General features: G+C 50.4%; 1 protein-coding gene across 16 annotated transcripts in view; it reads right to left on the bottom strand.

Moving 5' to 3' along the window:
• The window catches only part of LOC109866033 (plakophilin-4-like), a 128,062-nt gene that overhangs the window by 9,307 nt on the left and 95,755 nt on the right, over positions 1-23,000 (bottom strand). For all 16 annotated transcript variants that reach the window (XM_020454577.2, XM_020454625.2, XM_031794425.1 and 13 more), the window contains 3 exons: positions 22,386-22,599; positions 16,513-16,696; positions 15,594-15,711 (listed from right to left, as the gene is read on the bottom strand). In XM_020454577.2, the coding sequence (XP_020310166.1) occupies positions 15,594-15,711; positions 16,513-16,696; positions 22,386-22,599 (516 nt within the window). The remainder of the gene's footprint in view (positions 1-15,593; positions 15,712-16,512; positions 16,697-22,385; positions 22,600-23,000) is intronic.

The following is a 23,000-nucleotide window of genomic DNA, read 5'->3' as shown; positions in this document are numbered from 1 at the left end:
TGAGAGTGAGCGAGAATCGAGATCGAGAGAAGAACGGCTCCTGACTTATTATAACTTTTTGGTTTTTTAATGTGCGAGATTGACACGGTTAAATCAGTAAAAAATGTACAGGTAATCAAATTGTACAACTGAAGAGCAACACAGGAGGAGAGGATTTGTCTTTTAACTCACTCTGTGTCAATCTTCATCGTGGTAGCTAGCCAAATCCAAATCTGTCAGCTAGCATACAGTCTAGCTCTAACTATTTACAGGTGGTAACCATAGCAACATGGCCACTGAGGCAGCGCTAGCAGCAACAGCAGAAACAGAGACTCCCCCTGTTCACAAAACTGGACTGTCACAAACCTGTTATTTTACACAGACCACACTACTGCCTGGCATACTGTAACCAGGCATTTCAGCTATACCACAAAGAAAGGCATCCGCAAGGGAAAGCAAATCCACATTTTTGAGGACAGCAATAAGGACCAGGAAAACCGGTTACTGACGGTAAACATGTACCAGAACGGCACTGTCATGGTCCAGGGCAGTGAGGCTGCACTCAGCTCTTTGTGCAGCACTTCCCTACCATAAGGAAGATAGCGGAAAGCAAAATAGAAAAAGGACAGCACCCTGACCTCTCCCCTCACCTCAGGCACCCCAACAGCAGGACTATCCTCTCCCCTCACCTCAGGCACCCCAACAGCAGGACTATCCTCTCCCCTCACCTCAGGCACCCCAACAGCAGGACTATCCTCTCCCCTCACCTCAGGCACCCCAACAGCAGGACTATCCTCTCCCCTCACCTCAGGCACCCCAACAGCAGGACTACCCTCTCCCCTCACCTCAGGCACCCCAACAGCAGGACTATCCTCCCCCTGCCTGCCTACAACCACCAGAGACAAGACCACACTACCATCAGCCTGCTGAGAGACAGGCTGGCTCTGTTAGAGGTATGGGTTACTGAGCTGAAGGAGCAGCCCCCCAAGCTACACCACCTCCAGCCCAGACACAGAGCTTCTACAGGACCAGATCAACCAGTACAGGACCCAGCTGAAGAACTCTGTCCAGGAGCTGAGAGAGAGCCTTACCACAGCGCTGGAGGAGGTAAAGGCCACCATGAGGAGAGAGCCTTACCACAGCGCTGGAGGAGGTAAAGGCCACCATGAGGAGAGAGCCTTACCACAGCACTGGAGGTGGTAAAGGCCACCATGAGGAGAGAGCCTTACCACAGCGCTGGAGGTGGTAAAGGCCACCATGAGGAGAGAGCCTTACCACAGCGCTGGAGGTGGTAAAGGCCATCATGAGGAGAGAGCCTTACCACAGCGCTGGAGGAGGTAAAGGCCACCATGAAGAGAGAGCCTTACCACAGCGCTGGAGGTGGTAAAGGCCACCATGAGGAGAGAGCCTTACCACAGCGCTGGAGGTGGTAAAGGCCACCATGAGGAGAGAGCCTTACCACAGCACTGGAGGTGGTAAAGAACACCATGAAGAGAGAGCCTTACCACAGCACTGGAGGTGGTAAAGAACACCATGAGGAGAGAGCCTTACCACAGCGCTTGAGGAGGTAAAGGCCACCATGAGGAGAGAGCCTTACCACAGCGCTGGAGGTGGTAAAGGCCACCATGAGGAGAGAGCTTTACCACAGCTCTGGAGGTGGTAAAGGCCACCATGAGGAGAGAGCTGAAGCAGGTAAAGGAGGAGATGGCAGTCATCAAGAGGGTGCTACAGCACAGAGAACAGACTGTAGAGACTCCTAGAGAGAAGCTGCAGCCCCTCACCACCCCTAACAACTGACCCAGCTTTACCCACAACCCCCCCATACCGACAACACTTTACCCACACCCCCAGTCAACGAGGCTCACATGGGGACACCTACTACAGAGAGAAGCTCTCTGGCCGCCCCTGACGCACCTCCACACACCGCTCCATGTTCACAAGCCCTGTGTACTCCAGCCCCAGACCGTAAACCCACTGAGGTCGCCATCCTCATTGACTCAAACGGGAAATTCATCCAAGAAGATAAACTCTTCCCCCAACACAAGGTGTGCAAAATATGGTGCCCAAAAACACAGGATGACCTCCACATCCTGTCCCAGCCTGACTTTGGCACACCAGGCCACATTATTATTCACACCGGCACCAACAACCTGCGAGAGGAGCAGGAGAGAGTAGGCAGCCTGGTCAACAGAGTAGCAGAGAGGGCCTCTGAGTGGTACCCCAGCTCCCACATAGACTTTCATCCCCGTACCATTCAGAAAGTCAACGCTGACATCACCAGAGGGTGTGGCCTACTCCCGAACGTACACGTTGCTCACCACCCAACAATCACCCCAGAGCATCTGCACGACCACTCCCACCTGAGGAAGCAGACAGTAGGGTGTTTGCCAAGTCTCTAAAGGACGTGGCACTTGGTAGACAAACACCCCATTCCGCACTGAGAGGACCACCCAGAGACCCCTACCAGACCACTGCACCACCAAGGAGCCCCAGGGCCCCTCAACGCCCCACCAGACCCAGCGCACCCCACAGGCCCCACCAGAGCATCACCACTTCCATCGGCTTAGCCAGACTGGACCGGGTCCAACCTACTACCCCGCACCAGACCACCTCTACCAGACCAGAGAGGAAGCCCCACGGCCCAGACCTGGCCCCCCTCCACTCCACAGGGTCCAACCTACTTCCCCGCACCAGACCACCACCTCTACCAGACCAGAGAGGAAGCCCCATGGCCCAGACCTGGCCCCCCTCCACTCCACAGGGTTCAACAGCAGGACCAGCGCAGCTACGCAGAGGTCGTCAGAGGACAGGAGAACCCTGTAGGATTAAGTGAGATTAAACAGATCCTCCAATACATCTGCACACACACACGGACGGACGGACGGACGGACACACACACACACCTAGAATTTACTTGTTCAATGAATAGGAATATATATATCAGAATTTTATTTTTTGCTGTTATCCTGTTTATTTCACTCTTAATTTATTAGCTACTGAATTTCTGACTGCTATTCTTTCTTTTGCAACATGAAATCACTATCAGTTAGCATGTGGAACATTCAGGGCCTAAACTCATCAAACTTTGGACTGAAGAGTTTTGCACTGGAGTTCAACAAAAATCTTAAAGATGTTGACGTCATCATTCTGCAGGAGACATGGTGTAAGGCTGACATTGTCACTCACTGTCCCACAGGCTACAGAGAGGTAATTGTGCCATCACAGAAACACAGCTCTGTCAATAGAGGCAGAGACTCTGGAGGACTGATCATTTGGTACAAATCTGAACTACAAATCTAATTGATCCCCTCAAAATTGGTAAATATCACAATTGGTTAAAACTGAAAAAATAACTTGTACTGACAGAAAAATGTGTTCCTTTACGCAATATATATCCCCCCCCCCCCCCCCCCACCCCACAAATGCGCGCACAGGAACACTACCTGATCTAATGACCACACGAGGGGAGGCCATACTGTTTCTAACTGTCTTCATCTCCCCCATAGAAACAACAGTGACATCACCGTCAACAAAAACGGAAAGGAATCTGTTGCAGCTCTGTAGAAGCCTGGGTCTGTACTTTGTCAATGGTAGGTTACGGGGGGGGACTCTTTGGGGAGATTCACCTACTGCTCACCGCTTGGCCACAGTACAGTAGATTATATGATTACAGACATTGACCCTTTCTCTCTCAGCTCATTCACTGTCAAGCCACTATCACCAACACCAAATTACATTGTTCCACAAAAGAAAAAGACATGGAAACAACCACACATTCACAGCCCAGTAAGCTGTACAACATCAGAAATTCATACAGATGGGCCCAAAACAGCACAGAAGAATATCAGAAAGCAACCTGGAACCAAAATATCCAAACACTCTTGGGATAACTTTCTGGATAGCACATTCACTCACTGTAAAGAAGGCATCAATCTGGCAGTAAAAAACATCAACTATATATTCAGGCAAACGGCAAAAGAAGCACAATTGAAATGGATTAAAAAATAAAATTAAAAAAATCACAGATGACAACTGGTTTGATGCAAATTGTAAAATTATAAGGCAAAAACTTAGAACACTATCCAACCAAAAGCACAGAGACCCAAATAATGGTGAATTACACCTTCATTACTGTGAGACTTTAACACTCTATAAACGTACACTCTGAACCAAAAAGGCACAATACAACAGCAAGCAGCTGACACTAATTGAGGAGTCCATAAACACACACAACTTCTGGCAAATAAAAAAATATATATGTATCTAAAATCAAAACAAGAGGAATTAGCGATACAAAATGGTGACATATGGACAACTCATTTTAAAACACTCTACAACACCGTTCAAAATGACACAAACGCAGAACGACAAATTCATGAGAAGTTGAATGGATTAGTAAAAGCTATAAAGGACCATCAAAATCCATTGGACTCCCCAATTACTGACCAGGAGCTCTATAAGAAACTTCAGGGTCTCAAATTTAAAAAAGCATGCGGACCTGATGGCATCCTAAATGAGATGCTCAAACTCACACTAGTGCAAAATTGCAATTGGCTATATTTAATTTGATTGAGTGTAGGTTATTTCCCTGATATCTGGAATCAAGGACTCATAAACCCAATCTTTAAGAACAGAGACAAATTTGACCCTAACAATTACAGAGGCATTTGTGTGAACAGTAACCCGGGGAAGGTGTTCTGTAGTATTATAAATGTAAGAGTTCTAAACTTCCTTAATAAGCACAATGTCTTGAGTAAAAGCCAAATTGTATTTATACCAAAACATTGCACGACTGATCATATTTACACCCTACACATCCTGATAGATAAACATGTCCACCAAAATAATATCAAAATATACTCTTGCTTTATCGACTTCCAAAAAGCATTTGATTCTATTTGGCATACAGGACTGTTCTACAAAGATATTGAAAGTGGTGTAGGGGGTAAAACATATGACATAATTAAATCAATGTATACTGGCAATACGTGCAGCATTAAAATTGGCAAGATAACAGAATTCTTTAACCAGAGTTGGGGTTGCAATCTGAGCCCTGCACTCTTCAATATTTACGTCAACGAATTGGCCACTATTCTAGAAAAATCCTCAGCCCCTGGTGTTAGTCTCCACAATTCAGAAGTTAAATGCCCACTCTTCGCAGATGAGCTATGCCTGCTGTCACCCACAGCACATGGCCTACAGCAGAGCCTGGACCTGCTAGAGCAGTACTGCCAGATGCCCTATGCCTGCTGTCTCCCACAGCACATGGCCTACAGCAGAGCCTGGACCTGCTAGAGCAGTACTGCCAGATGCCCTATGCCTGCTGTCACCCGCAGCACATGGCCTACAGCAGAGCCTGGACCTGCTAGAGCAGTACTGCCAGACGCCCTATGCCTGCTGTCACCCACAGCACATGGCCTACAGCAGAGCCTGGACCTGCTAGAGCAGTACTGCCAGACCTGGGCCCTGGCAGTAAACCCCAAAAAGAAGATCCCGATCTCAGGGAATTAGACCTAAGTTCTCAATTGGTTCAAAATATATAGGAGTACTGCACACACTACAATTACTTAGGTTTAAAAATAAGCTCAACTGGAAACCTTAATGAGGCAGTGAATGAACTGAGAAAGCACGCAGGGCATTCTATGCCATTAAAAAGCTCATTCAAATTGAAATACCTATTAAAATTTGGCTAAAACTAATTGAATATGTCATTGAACCAATTGCACTTTATGGCAGCGAGGTGTGGGGTCCACTTGCAAAACAAGATTTCATTAAATGGGACAAACACCCCATTGAAACCCTGCATGCAGAGATTCTCCTACATGTCCAGAGGAAAACTACAAACAACGCATGCAGGGCAGAATTAGGCCAATATCCACTAATAATAAAAATTCATAAAAGAGCAATTAAGTTTTGGAAACATCTCTCTCTCTCTCGGTCTACAGTGACCCCCTCTCATATCATTACCACACCCTGCAATGCCAAGAGCTGAGCAAAGAAAAGAGTCCCCTCAGCCAGCTGGTCCTGAGTTCACAAACCTGTTCTACTAACACACTGAAGCCTCAGGACCAGAACATCCAATCAGAATAAACCAAATTACACCACAGTCAAAACAAAACTACATTGCTTATTAGGAAACACAAGCACAAACACAAAGCAAAATGCAGAGCTATCTGGCCCTAAATCGACAGTACAAACACCGTGTCTAACTATTTGACCATGGTTACTGACCAAAACCTTGACAAAGTACAGGCTCAGTGAGCACAGCCTTGCCATTGAGAATGGTAGACACAAGAAAACCTGGCTCCCTGTAGAGGAAAGACTGTGCAACCACTGCACCACAGCAGAACCTGAGACAGAGCTGCATTTCCTGACAAAATGTGATAAATATAAAACAATTAGAGAGTGTAATTTCCCCAAATTTGAAACCCTTAGTCAAGGTTTCAAAGACCTCTCTGATGAGAGTAGGCTACCCGTCCTGTTGGGGGAGGACAGAGAGAGCTGTGGGTTGGCAGCGCACTACATTGCTGCCTGTCATAAGATGAGGGACAGTGTCTGACAGACCAATCAATCTTCACATGTACTCTACTGTATGCTTATTGTTATTGTTCAATGTATGCTTATTTTGACTCTTGGTTACTGTTGTCCCAATTGACAATTTTGATTCTCATTATTTTCATATTGTAAATATCCAAAATAAGCTTTGGCAATATGTACATTGTTACGTCACGCCAATAAAGCAAATTGAATTGATAACAGAAATAGAGAGAATAGAGAGCGAGCGAGAGAGAGAAAGACAGAGAGAGACAGAGAAAGAGAGAGAGACCGAGAGAAAGAGACCGAGAGAAAGAGAGAGAAAGAGAGAGAGACCGAGAAAGAGTGACAGAGACCGAGAAAGAGAGACCGAGAGAGAGAGAGAAAGACAGAGAGAGAGAGAAAGAGAGAAAGACAGAGAGAGAGAGAAAGAGAGAAAGACAGAGAAAGACAGAGAGAGAGAGAGAAAGAGAGAAAGACAGAGAGAAAGAGAAAAAGACAGAGAGAGAGAAAGAGAGAGAGAGAGAAAGACAGAGAGAGAGAAAGAGAGAAAGAGAGAAAGAGAGAGAGAGAGAGAAAGAGAGAGTGAACTACCGAGAGTGCGAAAGCGAAAGAGAGAGAGAGAACTACCGAGAGAGAACTACCGAGAGAGAACTACCGAGAGAGAACTACCGAGAGAGAACTACCGAGAGAGAACTACCGAGAGTGAACTACCGAGAGAGAGACCGAGAGAAAGAGAGAGAGCTACCCGAGAGCTACCGAGAGAGAGAGCTACCGAGAGAGAGAGAGCTACCGAGAGAGAGAGTGAACTAACCGAGAGAGACAGAGAGAGACCGAGAGAGACAGAGAGAGACCGAGAGAGACAGAGAGAGAGAGAGAGAGAGAGAGAGAGAGACAGACCATGAGAGAGAGAGACAGTACCCGAGACAGAGAGACCGAGACAGAGAGAACCGGAGAAACAGAGAGACCGAGAGAGACAGACCGAGAGACGTAGACAGAGAGAACCGGACCGAGAGACCGTAGAACAGAGAGACCAGAGAAGAGAACAGACCGAGAGACCGAGACAGAGAGACCGAGACAGAGAGACCGAGAGAAACCGAGAACCGAGAGACCGGAGACAGAGAGACAGACAGAAGAGACCGAGACAGACGAGACCGAGAAAGAGAGACCGAGACAGAGGAGACCGAGACAGAGAGACCGAGACAGAGAGAACCGTAGAAGAGAGAACTCGAGACAGAGAGACCGAGACAGAGAGAACCGAGACAGAGAGACCGGACAGAGACAGAGAGACCGAGACAGAGAAGACCGAGACAGAGAGACCGAGACGAGGAACCGAGACAGAGAGACAGAGACAGGAGAGACCGAGACAGAGAGAGACCGAGAGAGAGACCGAGACAGAGAGACCGAGACAGAGAGACCGAGACAAGAGAGACCGAGACAGAGAGACCGAGACAGAGAGACCGGACCGAGAGACCGAGACAGAGAGACGAGACAGAGAGACCGAGACAGAGAGACGAACCGAGAGACCGAGACAGAGAGACGAGACGAGACGAGAGACCGAGAGACCGAGCCAGAGACGACCGAGAGAGAGAGACAGAGAGAGCCGAGATGAAGAGAGAGCCGAGAGACCGAGAGAGAGAGACAGAGAGACCGAGACAGAGAGACCGAGACAGAGAGACGAGACAGAGAGAACGAGACAGAGAGACCGAGACGAGAGACCGAGACAGAGAGACCGAGACAGAGAGACCGAGACAGAGAGACCGGACAGAGAGACCGAGACAGAGAGACCGAGACAGAGAGACGCAGACAGAGGAGACCGAGACAGAGAGACCGAGACAGAGAGACCGAGACAGAGAGACCGAGAGAGAGAGGACAGAGAGACCGAGAGACAGAGAGACCGAGAGAGAGAGACAGAGAGACCGAGACAGAGAGACCGAGAGAGAGAGACAGAGAGACCGAGAGAGAGAGACAGAGAGACCGAGAGAGAGACAGAGAGACCGAGAGAGAGAGACAGAGAGACCGAGAGAGCGAGACAGAGAGACCGAGAGAGAGAGAGACAGAGAGACCGAGAGAGAGAGACAGAGAGACCGAGAGAGAGAGACAGAGAGACCGAGAGAGAGAGAGACAGAGAGACCGAGAGAGAGAGAGACAGAGAGACCGAGAGAGAGAGAGACAGAGAGACCGAGAGAGAGAGAGACAGAGAGACCGAGAGAGAGAGACCGAGAGAGAGAGAGACAGAGAGAACCGAGAGACAGAGGAGACCGAGAGAGGAGAGAGAGAGACCGAGACAGAGAGACCGAGAGACAGAGAGACCGAGACAGAGAGACCGAGACAGAGAGACCGAGACAGAGGACCGAGACAGAGGACCGAGACCGAGAGACCGAGACCGAGAGACCGAGACAGAGAGACCGAGACAGAGAGACCGAGACAGAGAGACCGAGACAGAGAGACCGAGACAGAGAGACCGAGACGAGAGACCGGACCGAGAGACCGAGAGACAGGAGACCGAGAGAGAGACAGAGAGACCGAGAGAGAGACGAGAGAGAGAGACAGAGAGACCGAGAGAGAGAGACAGAGCGACCGAGAGAGAGAGACAGAGAGACCGAGAGAGAGACAGAGAGACGAGAGAGAGAGACAGAGAGACCGAGAGAGAGAGACAGAGAGGCCGAGAGAGAGAGAGACAGAGAGACCGAGAGAGAGAGACAGAGAGACCCGAGAGAGAGAGACGAGAGACCAGGAGAGAGAGAGACAAGAGGAAGACCGAGAGAGAGAGACAGAGAGACGAGAGAGAGAGAGACAGAGGAGACCGAGAGAGAGACCGAGAGAGAGAGACGAGCAGAGAGAGACCGAGAGAGAGAGACCGAAGAGAGAGACAGAGAGCAGAGAGACCGAGAGAGAGGAGAGAGAGACCGAGACCGAGAGACGAGAGACAGAGAGACCGAGACAGAGAGACCGAAGACAGATAGACCGAGACAGAGAGACCGAGACAGAGAGACCGAGACAGAGAGAGACCTAGACGAGAGACCGAGACCGAGAGAACCGAGACCGAGAGACCGAGACAGAGAGACCGAGACAGAGAGACCGAGACAGAGAGACCGAACAGAGAGAAACCGACAGAAGACCGAGAGACAGAGAGACCGAGAGAGAGAGACAGAGAGACCGAGAGAGAGACCGAGAGAGAGGACATAGAGAGACCGAGAGAGAGAGACAGAGAGACCGAGAGAGAGAGACAGAGAGACCGAGAGAGAGAGACAGAGAGACCGAGAGACAGAGAGACCGAAGAGAGAGACAAGAGACGCGAGAGAGAGAGACAGAGAGACCGAGAGACAGAGAGACCGAGAGAGAGAGACCGAGAGAGAGAGAATGAGAGAGAGAGACAGAGAGACCGAGAGAGGAGAGACAGAGAGACCGAGAGAGCAGAGAGAAGAGAGACCGAGAGAGAGAGAGACAGAGAGACCGAAGACAGAGGGAGACGCGAGAGAGACCGAGAGACCGAGACGAGAGACCGAGAGACCGAGGACAGAGAGACCGAGAGACAGAGAGACCGAGACAGAGAGACGCGACCGAGAGACCGAGACCGAGACCGAGAGACCGAGACCGAGAGACCGAGACGAGAGACCGAGACCGAGAGACCGAGACCGAGAGACCGAGAGGAGAGACCGAGACAGAGAGACCGAGACAGAGAGACGAGAGAGAGAGACCGAGACAGAGAGACCGAGACAGAGAGACCGAGGGACAGAGAGACCGAGAGACAGAGAGACCGAGAGAGAGAGACAGAGAGACCCGAGAGAGAGACCGAGAGAGAGAGACAGAGAGACCGAGAGAGAGACCGAGAGAGAGAGACAGAGAGACCGAGAGAGAGAGACAGAGAGATCCGAGGAGAGAGACCGAGAGAGAGAGACACGAGAGACCGAGAGAGAGAGACAGAGAGACCGAGAGAGAGAGAAGACAGAGAGACCGAGAGCAAGAGAAGACCCGAGAGAGACCGAGAGACAGAGTACCGAGCAGAGACCGAGAGACAGAGAGACGAGAGACGAGAGAGACCGACGAGACCGAGAGAGAGAGAGACAGAGAGACCGAGAGAGAAGAGAAGACAGAGAGACCGGAAAGAGAGAGAGACAGAACCGAGAGAGAGAGAGACATGAGAGTACCGAGAGACAGAGAAGACCGAGAGAGTAGAAGAGAGAGAGACAAAGAGACCGGAGAGAGAGAGAGACAGAGAGACCCGAGAGAGAGAGAGACAGAGAGACCGAGAGAGAGAGAGACAGAGAGACCGAGAGAGAGAGAGACAGAGAGACCGGAGAGAGAGAGGAACAGAAGACCCCGGAGAGAGAGACCGAGACAGAGAGACCGAGGACAGAGAGACCGAGACCAGAGAGACCGAGACAGAGAGACCGAGACAGAGAGACCGAGACAGAGAGACCGAGACAGAGAGACCGAGACAGAGAGACCGAGACAGAGAGACGAGACAGAGAGACCGAGACAGAGACCGAGACAGAGAGGACCGAAGAGAGAGAGACAGAGAGACCGAGAGAGAGAGACAGAGAGAACCGAGAGAGACAGAAGACAGAGGACCGAGGAGACCGAGACAGAGAGACGAGAGACCGAGAGAGAGAGACAGAGAGACCGAGAGAGAGAGACCGAGAGAGAGAGACAGAGAGACCGAGAGAGAGAGAACAGAGAGACCGAGACAGAGAGACCGAGACAGAGAGACCGAGACAGAGACCGAGAGAGAGAGACCGAGAGACCGAGAGACCGAGAGACAGAGAGACCGAGAGAGAGAGACAGAGAGACCGAGAGACCGAGAGACAGAGAGACCGAGAGAGAGAGACAGAGAGACCGAGAGAGAGAGACCGAGAGACAGACAGAGAGACAGAGAGACCGAGACAGAGAAGAGACCGAGACAGAGAGACCGGGACAGAGAGACCGAGAGACAGAGAGACCGGAGAGAGAGAGACAGAGAGACCGAGAGACAGAGAGACCGAGAGAGAGAGACAGAGAGACCGAGAGACAGAGAGACCGAGAGAGAGAGAAGAGAGACCGAGAGGACAGAGAGACCGAGAGAGAGAGACAGAGAGACCGAGAGACAGAAGGGACCGAGAGAGAGAGACAGAGAGACGAGAGACAGAGAGACGAGAGAGAGAGAGACCGAGAGAGAGAGACAGAGAGACCGAGAGAGAGAGACAGAGAGACGAGAGAGAGAGACAGAGAGACCGAGAGAGAGAGAGACCGAGACAGAGAGACAGAGAGACCGAGAGAGAGAGACAGAGAGGACCGAGAGAGAGACAGAGAGACCGAGAGAGAGAGAGACAGAGAGACAGAGAGAGAGAGAGACGAGACAGAGAGACCGAGACAGAGAGACCGAGACAGAGAGACCGAGACAGAGAGGACCGAGACAGAGAGACGAGAGACAGAGAGACCGAGAGACAGAGAGACCGAGAGAGAGAGACAGAGAGACCGAGAGACAGAGAGACCGAGAGAGAGAGAGACAGAGAGACCGAGACAGAGAGACCGAGACAGAGAGACCGAGACAGAGAGACCGAGACAGAGAGACCGAGAGAGAGAGACCGAGAGACCGAGACAGAGAGACCGAGAGAGAGAGACAGAGAGACCGAGAGAGAGAGACAGAGAGACCGAGAGAGAGAGACAGAGAGACCGAGAGAGAGAGACAGAGAGACCGAGAGAGAGAGACAGAGAGGACCGAGAGAGAGAGACAGAGAGACCGAGAGAGAGAGACAGAGAGACCGAGAGAGAGAGACAGAGAGACCGAGAGAGAGAGCAGAGAGACCGAGAGAGAGAGACAGAGAGACGAGAGAGAGAGACAGAGAGACCGAGGAGAGAGAGACAGAGAGACCGAGAGAGAGAGACAGAAGAGACCGAGAGAGAGAGACAGAGAGACCGAGAGAGAGAGACAGAGAGGACCGAGAGAGAGAGACAGAGAGACCGAGAGAGAGAGACAGAGAGACGAGAGAGAGAGACAGAGAGACCGAGAGAGAGAGACAGAGAGAACGAGAGAGAGAGACAGAGAGAACCCCCGAGAGAGAGACAGAGAGACCGAAGAGAGAGAGACAGAGGGACGAGACAGAGAGACCGAGAGACCGAGACAGAGAGGACGAGAGACCGAGACGAGAGAGACCGAGACCGAGAGACGAGACCGAGAGAGACCGAGACGAGACAGAGAGACCGAGAGAGACCGAGACAGAGAGACCGAGACAGAGACCGAGACAGAGAGAAGAGAAGAGAGACCGAGACAGAGAGACCGAGACAGAGAGACCGAGACAGAGAGACCGAGACAGAGAGACCGAGACAGAGAGACCGAGACAGAGAGACAGGAGACAGAGGACGGAGACAGAGAGACCGGACACCGAGAGACCGAGACAGAAGGACGAGAGACCGAGACAGAGGATAGAATGAGACCGAGAGAGACCGAACAGAGAGACCGCAGAAGAAGACCGAGACAGAGAGACGAAGAGAGAGGGACCGCAGAGACCGAGAGAGCAGAGACCGAGAGACCGATGACAGAGAGACCGAGAGAGAGGACCGAGAGAGAGAGGACCGATGAGACAGAGACAGGAGAGACCGAGAGCAGAGAGACCGAGAGAGAGAGACCGAGAGAGAGAGGACAGAGAGACCGAGAGGAGGAGAGACCCGAGAGACGGAAGAGAGAGACAGAGGTAGACCGAGGAGAGAGACAGAGAGACCGAGACAGGACGAGACCGAGACCGAGAGAGACGAGACCGAGACAGAAGAGACCGAGACGAGAGACGAGACAGAGAGACCGAGACAGAGGACCGAGACAGAGGACCGAGACAGAGAGACCGAGACAGAGAGACCGAGACAGAGAGACCGAGACAGAGAGACCGAGACAGAGAGACCGAGAAGAGACCGACAGAGAGACCGAGGACCGAGAGAGACCGAGACCGAGAGACCGAGAGACCGAGAGAGAGAGACCGAGAGAGAGAGACCGAGAGAGAGAGACCGAGAGAGAGAGGACCGAGAGAGAGAGACCGACCGAGAGAGACGACCGAGAGAGAGCCGACCGAGAGAGACCGACCGAGAGAGACCGACCGAGAGAGACCGACCGAGAGAGACCGACCGAGAGAGAGAGAGACCGAGACAGAGAGAGACCGAGACAGAGAGAGACCGAGACAGAGAGAGACCGAGACAGAGAGAGACCGAGAGACCGAGACAGAGAGACCGAGACAGAGAGACCGAGACAGAGAGACCGAGACAGAGAGACCGAGAGAGACCGAGACCGAGAGACCGAGACCGAGAGACCGAGACCGAGACAGAGAGACCGAGACAGAGAGACCGAGACAGAGAGACCGAGACAGAGAGACCGAGACAGAGAGACTGAGACCGAGAGACCGAGACCGAGAGAGACCGAGACCGAGAGAGACATACCGAGAGAGACGACCGAGAGAGACCGACCGAGAGAGACCGACCGAGAGAGACCGACCGAGAGAGACCGAGACCGAGAGAGACCGAGACCGAGAGAGACCGAGACCGAGAGAGAGAGAGACCGAGAGAGAGAGACCGAGAGAGAGAGACCGAGACCGAGAGGACCGAGAGAGAGAGACCGAGAGAGACCGACCGAGACGAGAAGAGAGAGACCGAGAGAGAGAGACCGAGAGAGAGAGACCGAGAGAGAGACCGAGAGAGAGAGAGAGACCGAGAGAGAGAGAGAGAGAGAGAGAGAGACCGAGACCGAGAGAGAGACCGAGAGAGAGACCGAGAGAGACCGAGACCGAGAGAGACCGAGACCGAGAGAGATCGAGAGAGAGAGACGAGACCGAGAGAGACCGAGACCGAGAGAGACCGAGAGAGACCGAGACCGAGAGAGACCGAGACCGAGAGAGACCGAGAGAGACCGAGACCGAGAGAGACCGAGACCGAGAGAGACCGAGACCGAGAGAGAGACCGAGAGAGAGACCGAGAGAGAGAGACCGAGAGACCGAGAGAGACCGAGACCGAGAGAGACCGAGAGAGACCGAGACCGAGAGAGACCGAGAGAGACCGAGACCGAGAGAGACCGAGACCGAGAGAGACCGAGACCGAGAGAGACCGAGACCGAGAGAGAGACCGAGAGAGAGAGAGACCGAGAGAGAGAGAGACCGAGAGAGAGAGAGACCGAGAGACCGAGAATAGAGAGAGGCAGAGGAGAGAGAGAATAGAGACAGACCGAGAGGAGAGAGAGAATAGAGAGAGACAGAGGAGAGAGAGGAGAGTGAGAAGAGGGATAGAAACAGAGTGAGAGAGAGAAGAGCGAGAGAATAGAGAGAGTGAGACGAGAGAGAAAGAGAAGAGATAGAGAGAGTGAGAAAACAAAGAGTGAGAGTGAGACAATAGCAAGAGAGAAAGAGTGACAGAGAGAGAAAGGGGGAGGGAAGAGATCTTAATCAGCACACTATACATCATAAGAGGTTTGTTCCATTGAAATAGTGATCAATAAGCCAAGCAAGCCTCTCTTGTGAGTGAGTGAGTGAGTGAGTGAGTGAGTGAGTGAGTGAGTGAGTGAGTGAGTGAGTGAGTGAGTGAGTGAGTTGTGCAGGCCTGGTGTCATCTGTAGCAGTGTAAATTAATTAGGTATGAGAGCCACACTGTTAACAGATTAAAGTGTCTCCACTTAGAAAGGGAGATCTGGGCTCTGACAAATGGGTTTAATTCTTTACTCTTTGATGCCCATACAGTGGTATTTGTTCAGCAGATCACTGAGGTAATGAATGCACAGGGTGCACATCCCAAATGGCACCCTATTCCCTTTTACTATAGTGCACTACTTTTGACCAGGACGCATAGGGAACAGGGTGTCACTTGGGACACAAAGAAATCAAAAGAGGGAATATTTGAAGGGGAAATAATTAACCGGAACAGCTGGCAGTCTATGAACTGTAATTGCGTGCTATTAACATTGTACACATACGGGTTGATAAAAAGGCCTTCCCAATCAAGTTAGTGAGCTGTGCAAGGAAATGAGTGAGAAACGATGAAATCATTCGAAACCGGTAGGGTAGGTGTTGCCCTTAACCCCTACAGCTGCCTGCCATAGTGTGACCGTGTGTGCGCGTTTGTGCACAGACCTTGCTGTCGAAGTCCGAGGTGTTGACACAGGCCTTGATGACGTAGAGTAAGGAGTCCACCAGCCCCTCACAGGAGCGCATCTGTTTTCTAGCCTCCTCCCCCGCCGAGCTCAGGTTCCTATGAAACGACACACTTTTCAGGACACAGACATATGGCCCTACAGCACATACAAACACCCAAATAAATCACAACGTACACAAACAGCCATGGAAAAATAGGCAAGGCTGTGTCCCAAAACGGCACCCTATTACCTATTTAGTACACTGCTTTCAACAAGGCCCCCAAAGGCTTTTGGTCAAAAGTAGCGCACTATAAAAGGGAACAGGGTAGCATTTGGGAAGCAGATGAAACGGTGTTTGTGTTTGTTCCCGTAGCGCAACGCTGGCGTGTGTTGTGGGGTTGACTTGCTCCACCCCATCCATAATGGATTAGGCTCTCTGGTTGGCCTGAGCGATGCCATTACGAGTGTTTTTGAGCGGGGGAAATGAGAGCCTAGCCGAGTGCGCTCAGAGACACCGTCGCCAGTTAGAGACCAAACTTCTAGCAGCTTCCCAAATAGGAACCTACTCCCTACTTTTGACCCGGGCCCATAAGGGAGCCATTTGGGATGCATCCATTGCCTTCAAAACGAGGGCACCGGCAGGGTGGCTAGAGAGCGAGAATAACCTGTACTACAGCTGGGTTGCAGAGTGATTAAACTTACTGGGCAACCATAACATAATACCCATCTACGCCTTGCATTATGGGTGGGTGGATCAACGGACACCGCATTGAATCTGTAAGTGAACAACCTTCTAATTCTGTGTATTTTGTTTGTACATTTTCTTTACCACACTAAATACCAGGCCATGCTTCATTTGCAGTAGCTTTAAAACATCCAGAAGGGGGTGGTAGCATCAAGCTCAAAATGTCCATTACCTCAGACAGCCACTTGTGTTCCTCAGGACCAGAGACGAGTGGAACTTGAGCTTGTGGTCATTGTCAAACGTCGTGCTGCTCCATCCAGAGTGAGGTATGATCACAGTGTTTGTCAGAGTAGTTAAGGCATCCCGAATGATTGTCATCTTGACGGAATCACAGGAGGACAGGTTCCACAGCACTCCTGCAGAGAAGCAGGAGGGACAGGAAAGGGGGGGGGGGGGGGGGGGCACGTTAGAGAGAGAGAGACCGGCCCACAAACCCCTGGTTGTGTCAGCTGTCGTGTGCAGTTAGGCTAGCCCTCCAGAGCTGCCAAGATCCAGGGTCTTTTTATAGCTCAGTACCACACAGGGAGAAGAGAGGATCAGAGGAAAAATAATAGCCCTCATATAACAAATGAAAGCCATCCGCCAGCAGAACAGAGACGTCAGGCATCCGCATCAAATAGGATCTTAAAAAGCTTTAGATATCCTCAAGGCAAGTGAGGAAGAAATGTCTCTCTTGAGATGAACACAAGACACAAGATACTGGCTCAACGCATCATCTGGATAATGCAACATGTCTCCCGATATTCTGTAATAATTGTATTAGTTTCAAATGTACTTAGGGTAACCAGTAATAGTCCTAGTAAAATTTGCGATGGAGGCGCCCTTTGATTCTGCATCTGCTCCAGATTAACCTGCGTGGAGCACGTTCTTTTAACTCAGATGGCTGTTCCCGGAAGCAGAAAACACAGGCCGATTTCTACAGGGCTGGAGCTCAGCTCCTGTCTAACCACAGAGAGAGAGAGACTCATAGAATGCATCCCAAAATAGGACCCTTTTCCCTATTTAAACATGCTACTTTTGACCAGAGTCCAATGGCACCCTATTCCCTATGTAATGCACTACTTCTGACCAGATCCCTATGGGAACCCTATGGGCCCTGGTCAAAAGCAGTGCACTATACAGGGAATAGGGTGCCACTTGGGAAGCACCCATAGTTACTACCTCTAACACTGCAGGCACAGCAGAGGAGATCTATCTACACCCCCACTGACTGGCTGATCTCTTTGGATGTGTGAGGATAGGAAAGCATGGGATGGGAGTGATGCCTGGTGTGTGTGTGTGTGTTTGTTTGTTTGTTTGTGTGATCTTCGTCGCTTCCTTGAGCTCTCCTCTATCCACCCCAGTGTTTATGTATCCTAGCCACTGTTTGTTTTCTCTCCAATTAAACCAATGGAGGTCATCACACCCATTACTATAGCCCAAGGGCGATTCCTAAAGAGGATGCCAGCAAGGCATAACAGACAGCCAGGTATCACTATCCGTGGAGTTCCCCAGTTCAATACAAGGTCCATTCACACTTGAATGAAATAGCGACAATAACAACCTTACGGCCGCTACTATCATGGGGGTCCAAAACCGTCGCAGCTTGGCCCGAGCGACCCATGAAAGCGTCTCTCCGCGGTTAACATCTGCACCTGCCAGTGCCGTGTGAGGCTTCATCCCGCAGCTGTAAGCTCACCTAGAACGTGTATTCTCAGGCCCTGTTATTCATTTCAGTCCAACCCCTCTGCAGTGACTTAGTGCCGTTCTCTACTAGCTTAGCCTTTGCCTTGGCTTTCTTCGATGGCAAACTCCCTTCGAGAACTCCCTTGGGATGAGAGCCTCGTAATGTAGTGATAATGCACACACACACACACACGGCTAGAATAAAGCACCCAGGCAAACTGAAATGATCTAAGTCTGTCTCCCTCGCCCCCTAAAGCTCTACTTGAAGAAACAGCCTTTAAACTGGCCCTGTTCTGCAGTCTTTTGAAACTTGGGAAAAATCTACAGCAGAGTCCAGTGAGGTGTGACTGACAGTTGTCTCTATAAAGCCCAGCGATTCCCATGTGTCACATTTGAGAGTCTGATGGAACCGCCTGTGTAAATTGTGCACGGAGGCTTGATCTCTCAGCTTGGTCTGGGCTCAGTTCTTTATACTGTATGTATACCAGAGGAGGCTGCTGGGGGGAGGACGACTCCTAATAATAGCAGGAACCGAGTTAATGGAATGGCAACAAACGCATGGAAACCTTATGTTTTGATGTATTTGATACCGTTCCACTTCAGCCATTACCACGAGCCCAATTAAGGTGGTGCCAATTAAGGGGATGCCAACCTCCTGTGATGGATATGTTAGCCAGGCACGGGAACACTAGCCCAATGTAAACAAACGCCCGAGCTGGAGAGGCAATACGCTGTGACACGGGAGCCAATCACCTGCCTTCGGATCGATCCTCGAAAGACATATCATTTGACTGTGGCCTAGATTTATAAAGTTAGGGAATGTGTGTGTGTGTGTGTGTGTGTGTGTGTGTAAGAAAGAGAGTGATGTGCACTTGTTTGTGTGAAAGAGAGAGCAATAGGGGAGGGGAGTGTGTGTGTCTCATAGCTTGGCTAAAGGGCTCCATTCCGCCCCATAATGAATCCACTGCGCTTGTTATTCAGTTACTGTCTGCAGGGATGAGGTGCTGAAGCCAGGACAGCCATTATAGTACCCTGGGCTTGAGCTGGCGCGGCTTAGACGTTCAACCGCTACCGATTGGCCAGAGTAAGGGTGCGGTGGGTGTGGTCGGGTATTAACAGTCTCTGATTGGGCGGATTAATGTGCGTCGATCAGGCATTCGTTGGCTCTGAGAGCGAGCGATTTAGAGGGGCATGTGTGGTGGCGTGCTATGGAGCTGGTAGGAGCGTGCAGATCCATTGCAATGCCAGACCCAACAGTATCAATAATCAGATGAAGTGGGGGGAGGGGCTGGATAGCGGTTGCTAAGAGGCCGGGGGCCATATGTTGACCTGGCCCTGCATCCCAAATGCCACCCTATTCTCCCTAAAGAGCGTATTACTTTTGAACACGGCCCATAGAGAATAGGGTGCCATTTGGGACTGTCCCGTCTCTGGTCAAAGCCCAGGGTTTGCTCTAACATGCACAATCAAAAATCAAGACTAGCTCTGACAGGGTTATTCTCCTAGGACAGTGGGGGACAGAGGAGAGAGGTGGTTAGTACTATGAGTTTAGTTGTCCCCCCCCAGTTCGTCGGGTGTGGCTGACCACTACAGTATAACTGTGTGCCTGAGGTCTCAGTGTATTTCCACAGCGGCTGCAGGGTGAGCTAGGTGACAATCTGTACTCTGCCCTACATCTGAGGAAATAGATGCTTTGCAGCAGCTCCCAGTGTGCTTTCCTTGATGAGCTCTGTTCAATTTCAAAAAAGGAACACTGCCCAGGAGATGAGCACAGCGGGGCGGTTTTCCCCATCAGCACGCTGGAAACACACACACACACACACAAGGTTAGGCTTGTAGCTGACTGTCTCCTGAACTCCTACACATAGGTACTTCTATTCGAGGGGAGCCTCGTCAACATAGGAAAGCAGGAGCAGATTCCACACATGCACACTAATGTAATATAATGTACTGTCATTTTGTTCCATCCCAGGTTGTGTGTGTATCGCTGCTCCCGGGTGTAGGCAGTCATTGTAAAATAAGAATTCGTTTTTTAACTGACTTACCTAGTTAAATAAATATTTGCGACAGCAATGATAACAGTGGGGTCACATACGGATAGACTGTGTTCTAGGACAGGGCCGTTGTGGGTGTGTGTGTGTGTGTATAGAGAGAGGCTGTGATGACACAGTTCAGGGCCAAGCTGGTCCGTCCGTAGGGGCCAGGTGACACCTGCACTGCCACTGGGGTGACGACAACCAGGGGAGGCCTGTCCCTTTGATCTCCGAGGCCTTTTGAGGACAATCCAATAACCACAACAGCTGCTATGGGAATCAGGGACCAGGGCTAGATTGCTTCACACGTCCCCACAAAATGACCCCCTGACCTGGGTAGAAAAGAGAAGAGAGGGGGCTCCTCCTGCTACCGTGGTGGCTCACATGGAGCACAGCTGATGATCCCACTGGAATAAAGGACCACTGACATACCGGGGAGCAGAATAAACATGTCCTGCCAGTAAAGCTCAGAGGTGGGTAGGCTGAGTGCACCCTGGTACTATTTTACCATACAGCACATGGCTCTTTTCAAGGGTAGAAATATGTCAGAGGGGTGTTGGTGAGAAAATGCATCCCAAATGGCACCCATATGGTTCCAGTCCAAAGTAGTGCACTAAATAGGGAATAGGGGACCATTTGGGACGCAAGCTAAGTCCTGTCAGTCCCCATTGGCTTTGGCCAGCAGGAAGTGCGGCAGAAAGCTCCTCGTGTCAATTGTTCTGATTGGTCGTGATTATCCAGAGGGGACGGTGTGATCACCGACCTTCTTAAATTGCATGGTATTCTGGGTCCTCAACTGCCAATTAGCCGTTTATTTTTTTCACACACACAGTCGTAAGAAGTACTCACAACACATCAAAACAATTTAGTCCAAGATTTGTACGACACATCTGCATTGAACTGGCCTCCCTTTTGAATGAGAATGGATTAGACCGGCAAGAAGTGACCGCAATGCCAGTGATTCTATCCCCCCTTACTCCCTTCGGTTATAGACTGCATGTGGCTCGGATTCGTTAGTTCCTTAATTCAACCCATCAGCAAAGATTTTTCATAACTAACCCAAGATAAACCACAGCCTGTCATTTCCAATGGGATCACATTCATCATAGTGGGCATAACAAGCAAGGAGGTGGGCAGAGCCAAGCACGAGCTAGCGAGATCCTATTGGCGTGTTCTAGCATGTATTTGCGTATTTCCATTAGGGACCGCCTACTCTGTGTGCAATGACTCAATTCGTCCTTCAACTCCTAGACAACACAATATTTAGAAACTTTGGCATAGGGTAAAGTCTACAAAAAAACGTTGTCCAAACTTTGTCCACTCTCTCAAAACTGTATAGAGATCAGACGTTTCATCGATGAGAACATTTGCAGAACATTGGCCAAAATCTCTCTCGCTACCATCTTCTCCCACTGCGCTTCCTCTCATCACCATTTGGTGGTGAGTGGAAATGCCAACCGGATGCTTCAGATTTATACAATCGTGAAGCATGTTTTCAGTGCCGAGGAGACCCTAAGAACAATGGTCTCTTCTTTCTCCTTTGGAGTTCACCGTGCTCCGAGAAAAATCCAAACAAACACCAACTTGATTGACACGAGACTCGAGCCACATCTCCACTTAATTTCCACAACGTATCACTACAGAACGGAGCAATTGGATTCTGCACTGTGGAAGAGGTAGAGGTAGTCAGAGTAGAGCATGGAGCTGAGCTGTACACAAACAGCTGATTCAGCCACCGTGGCAAATGGCACCCTATTCCCCATGGGTCCCAGTCAAAAGTAATGCTGCATATAGGGAATAGGGTGCCATTTGGGATCATGTATATTCTAGTCTGGCCTGGCCCTGACCAGTTGTCCCCTAGTATCTGTCATTCAACTCAGGGGATTGGAGTTCCTCACATCCAATGACTAATGCCAAACGACTGACGAAGATTACTGGCAAGGCTGGCAGGCAGGCGAGAAGATTAATAATTGAACAGCTCTACTTTAGGGTGTGTAGTAATGTTCCTGTCCCACAAAAAAACCCAGTAGTGGAACTCCAGTGGATTTGATTTGGGCAAACGTCACTGAATAATGGATGAGTGAAATAATGTGGAACTGTGACCACTGCGAATACGCCAGAGGGCAGATAAAGAGAGAAAGAGAGAGAGAATAGCACACAGATCCGGGCTGTGGGAAGGCACGCTCCGTGGAGTTCCAGGGTTAAAAAGGGCCATTTTAAATAAACGCTGTTTCTTACCCAGAAAAATCTGGAAAAAAACAAGACAGAGTGAATTCACCAACGTGCGCGCACACACACACACACACACACACTGAATGCACCACGCGGACATCACTCCCTCTCTTACCCGTGACCAGCTCTCTCACTTCAGCGTCTACAGTCTTCCTCAGCAGTCTGAGCAGAGCGGGGACACCACCTGCGTTTCTCACGGCCACCTTGTTGTCGTCCGTGGCTTTCCCGTAGACCAGGTTCCTCAGAGCTCCACAGGCGTTCCTCTGGACCTCCAGGGTTTTGTGGTCCAACAGGTCCACCAGGTGTTTGATTCCCCCTAGACGGCACACCTAGAGGGTGCGGCGAGTCATCAAGAAGGCCTTGAGCATAACTCATTGGTTTGTGCAGTAAAACACCACGAGAATGACAAAACGGTGAGGACAGAGGTTCAGTCATGCAGGATCAATGTCACAAATATTTGATAAGGAACTGAACATGGATTGAGCAGGAACGTGTAGTGACTATGTTCTGAGTATCGCTCTGACAACATAAATCTGGGCTTTGTATTTATTCATGTAAGGGATGCGGAGAATAGATACCAATGGCTTTCTTTTTAACAGATGAAAGACACATAGAAAATGTACTGCATATCTTCAGCGATCGCATAAAATGCCTAAACGATACACTGAGTATACCTAACTTTAGGAACACCTTCCTAATACTGAGTTGCGCACTCTCCCCCCCCCCCCTT

Source organism: Oncorhynchus kisutch, linkage group LG2, assembly GCF_002021735.2.
Source record: "Oncorhynchus kisutch isolate 150728-3 linkage group LG2, Okis_V2, whole genome shotgun sequence".
NCBI lineage: Eukaryota > Metazoa > Chordata > Actinopteri > Salmoniformes > Salmonidae > Oncorhynchus > Oncorhynchus kisutch.
This window is presented reverse-complemented; position numbering and strand designations above follow the sequence as displayed.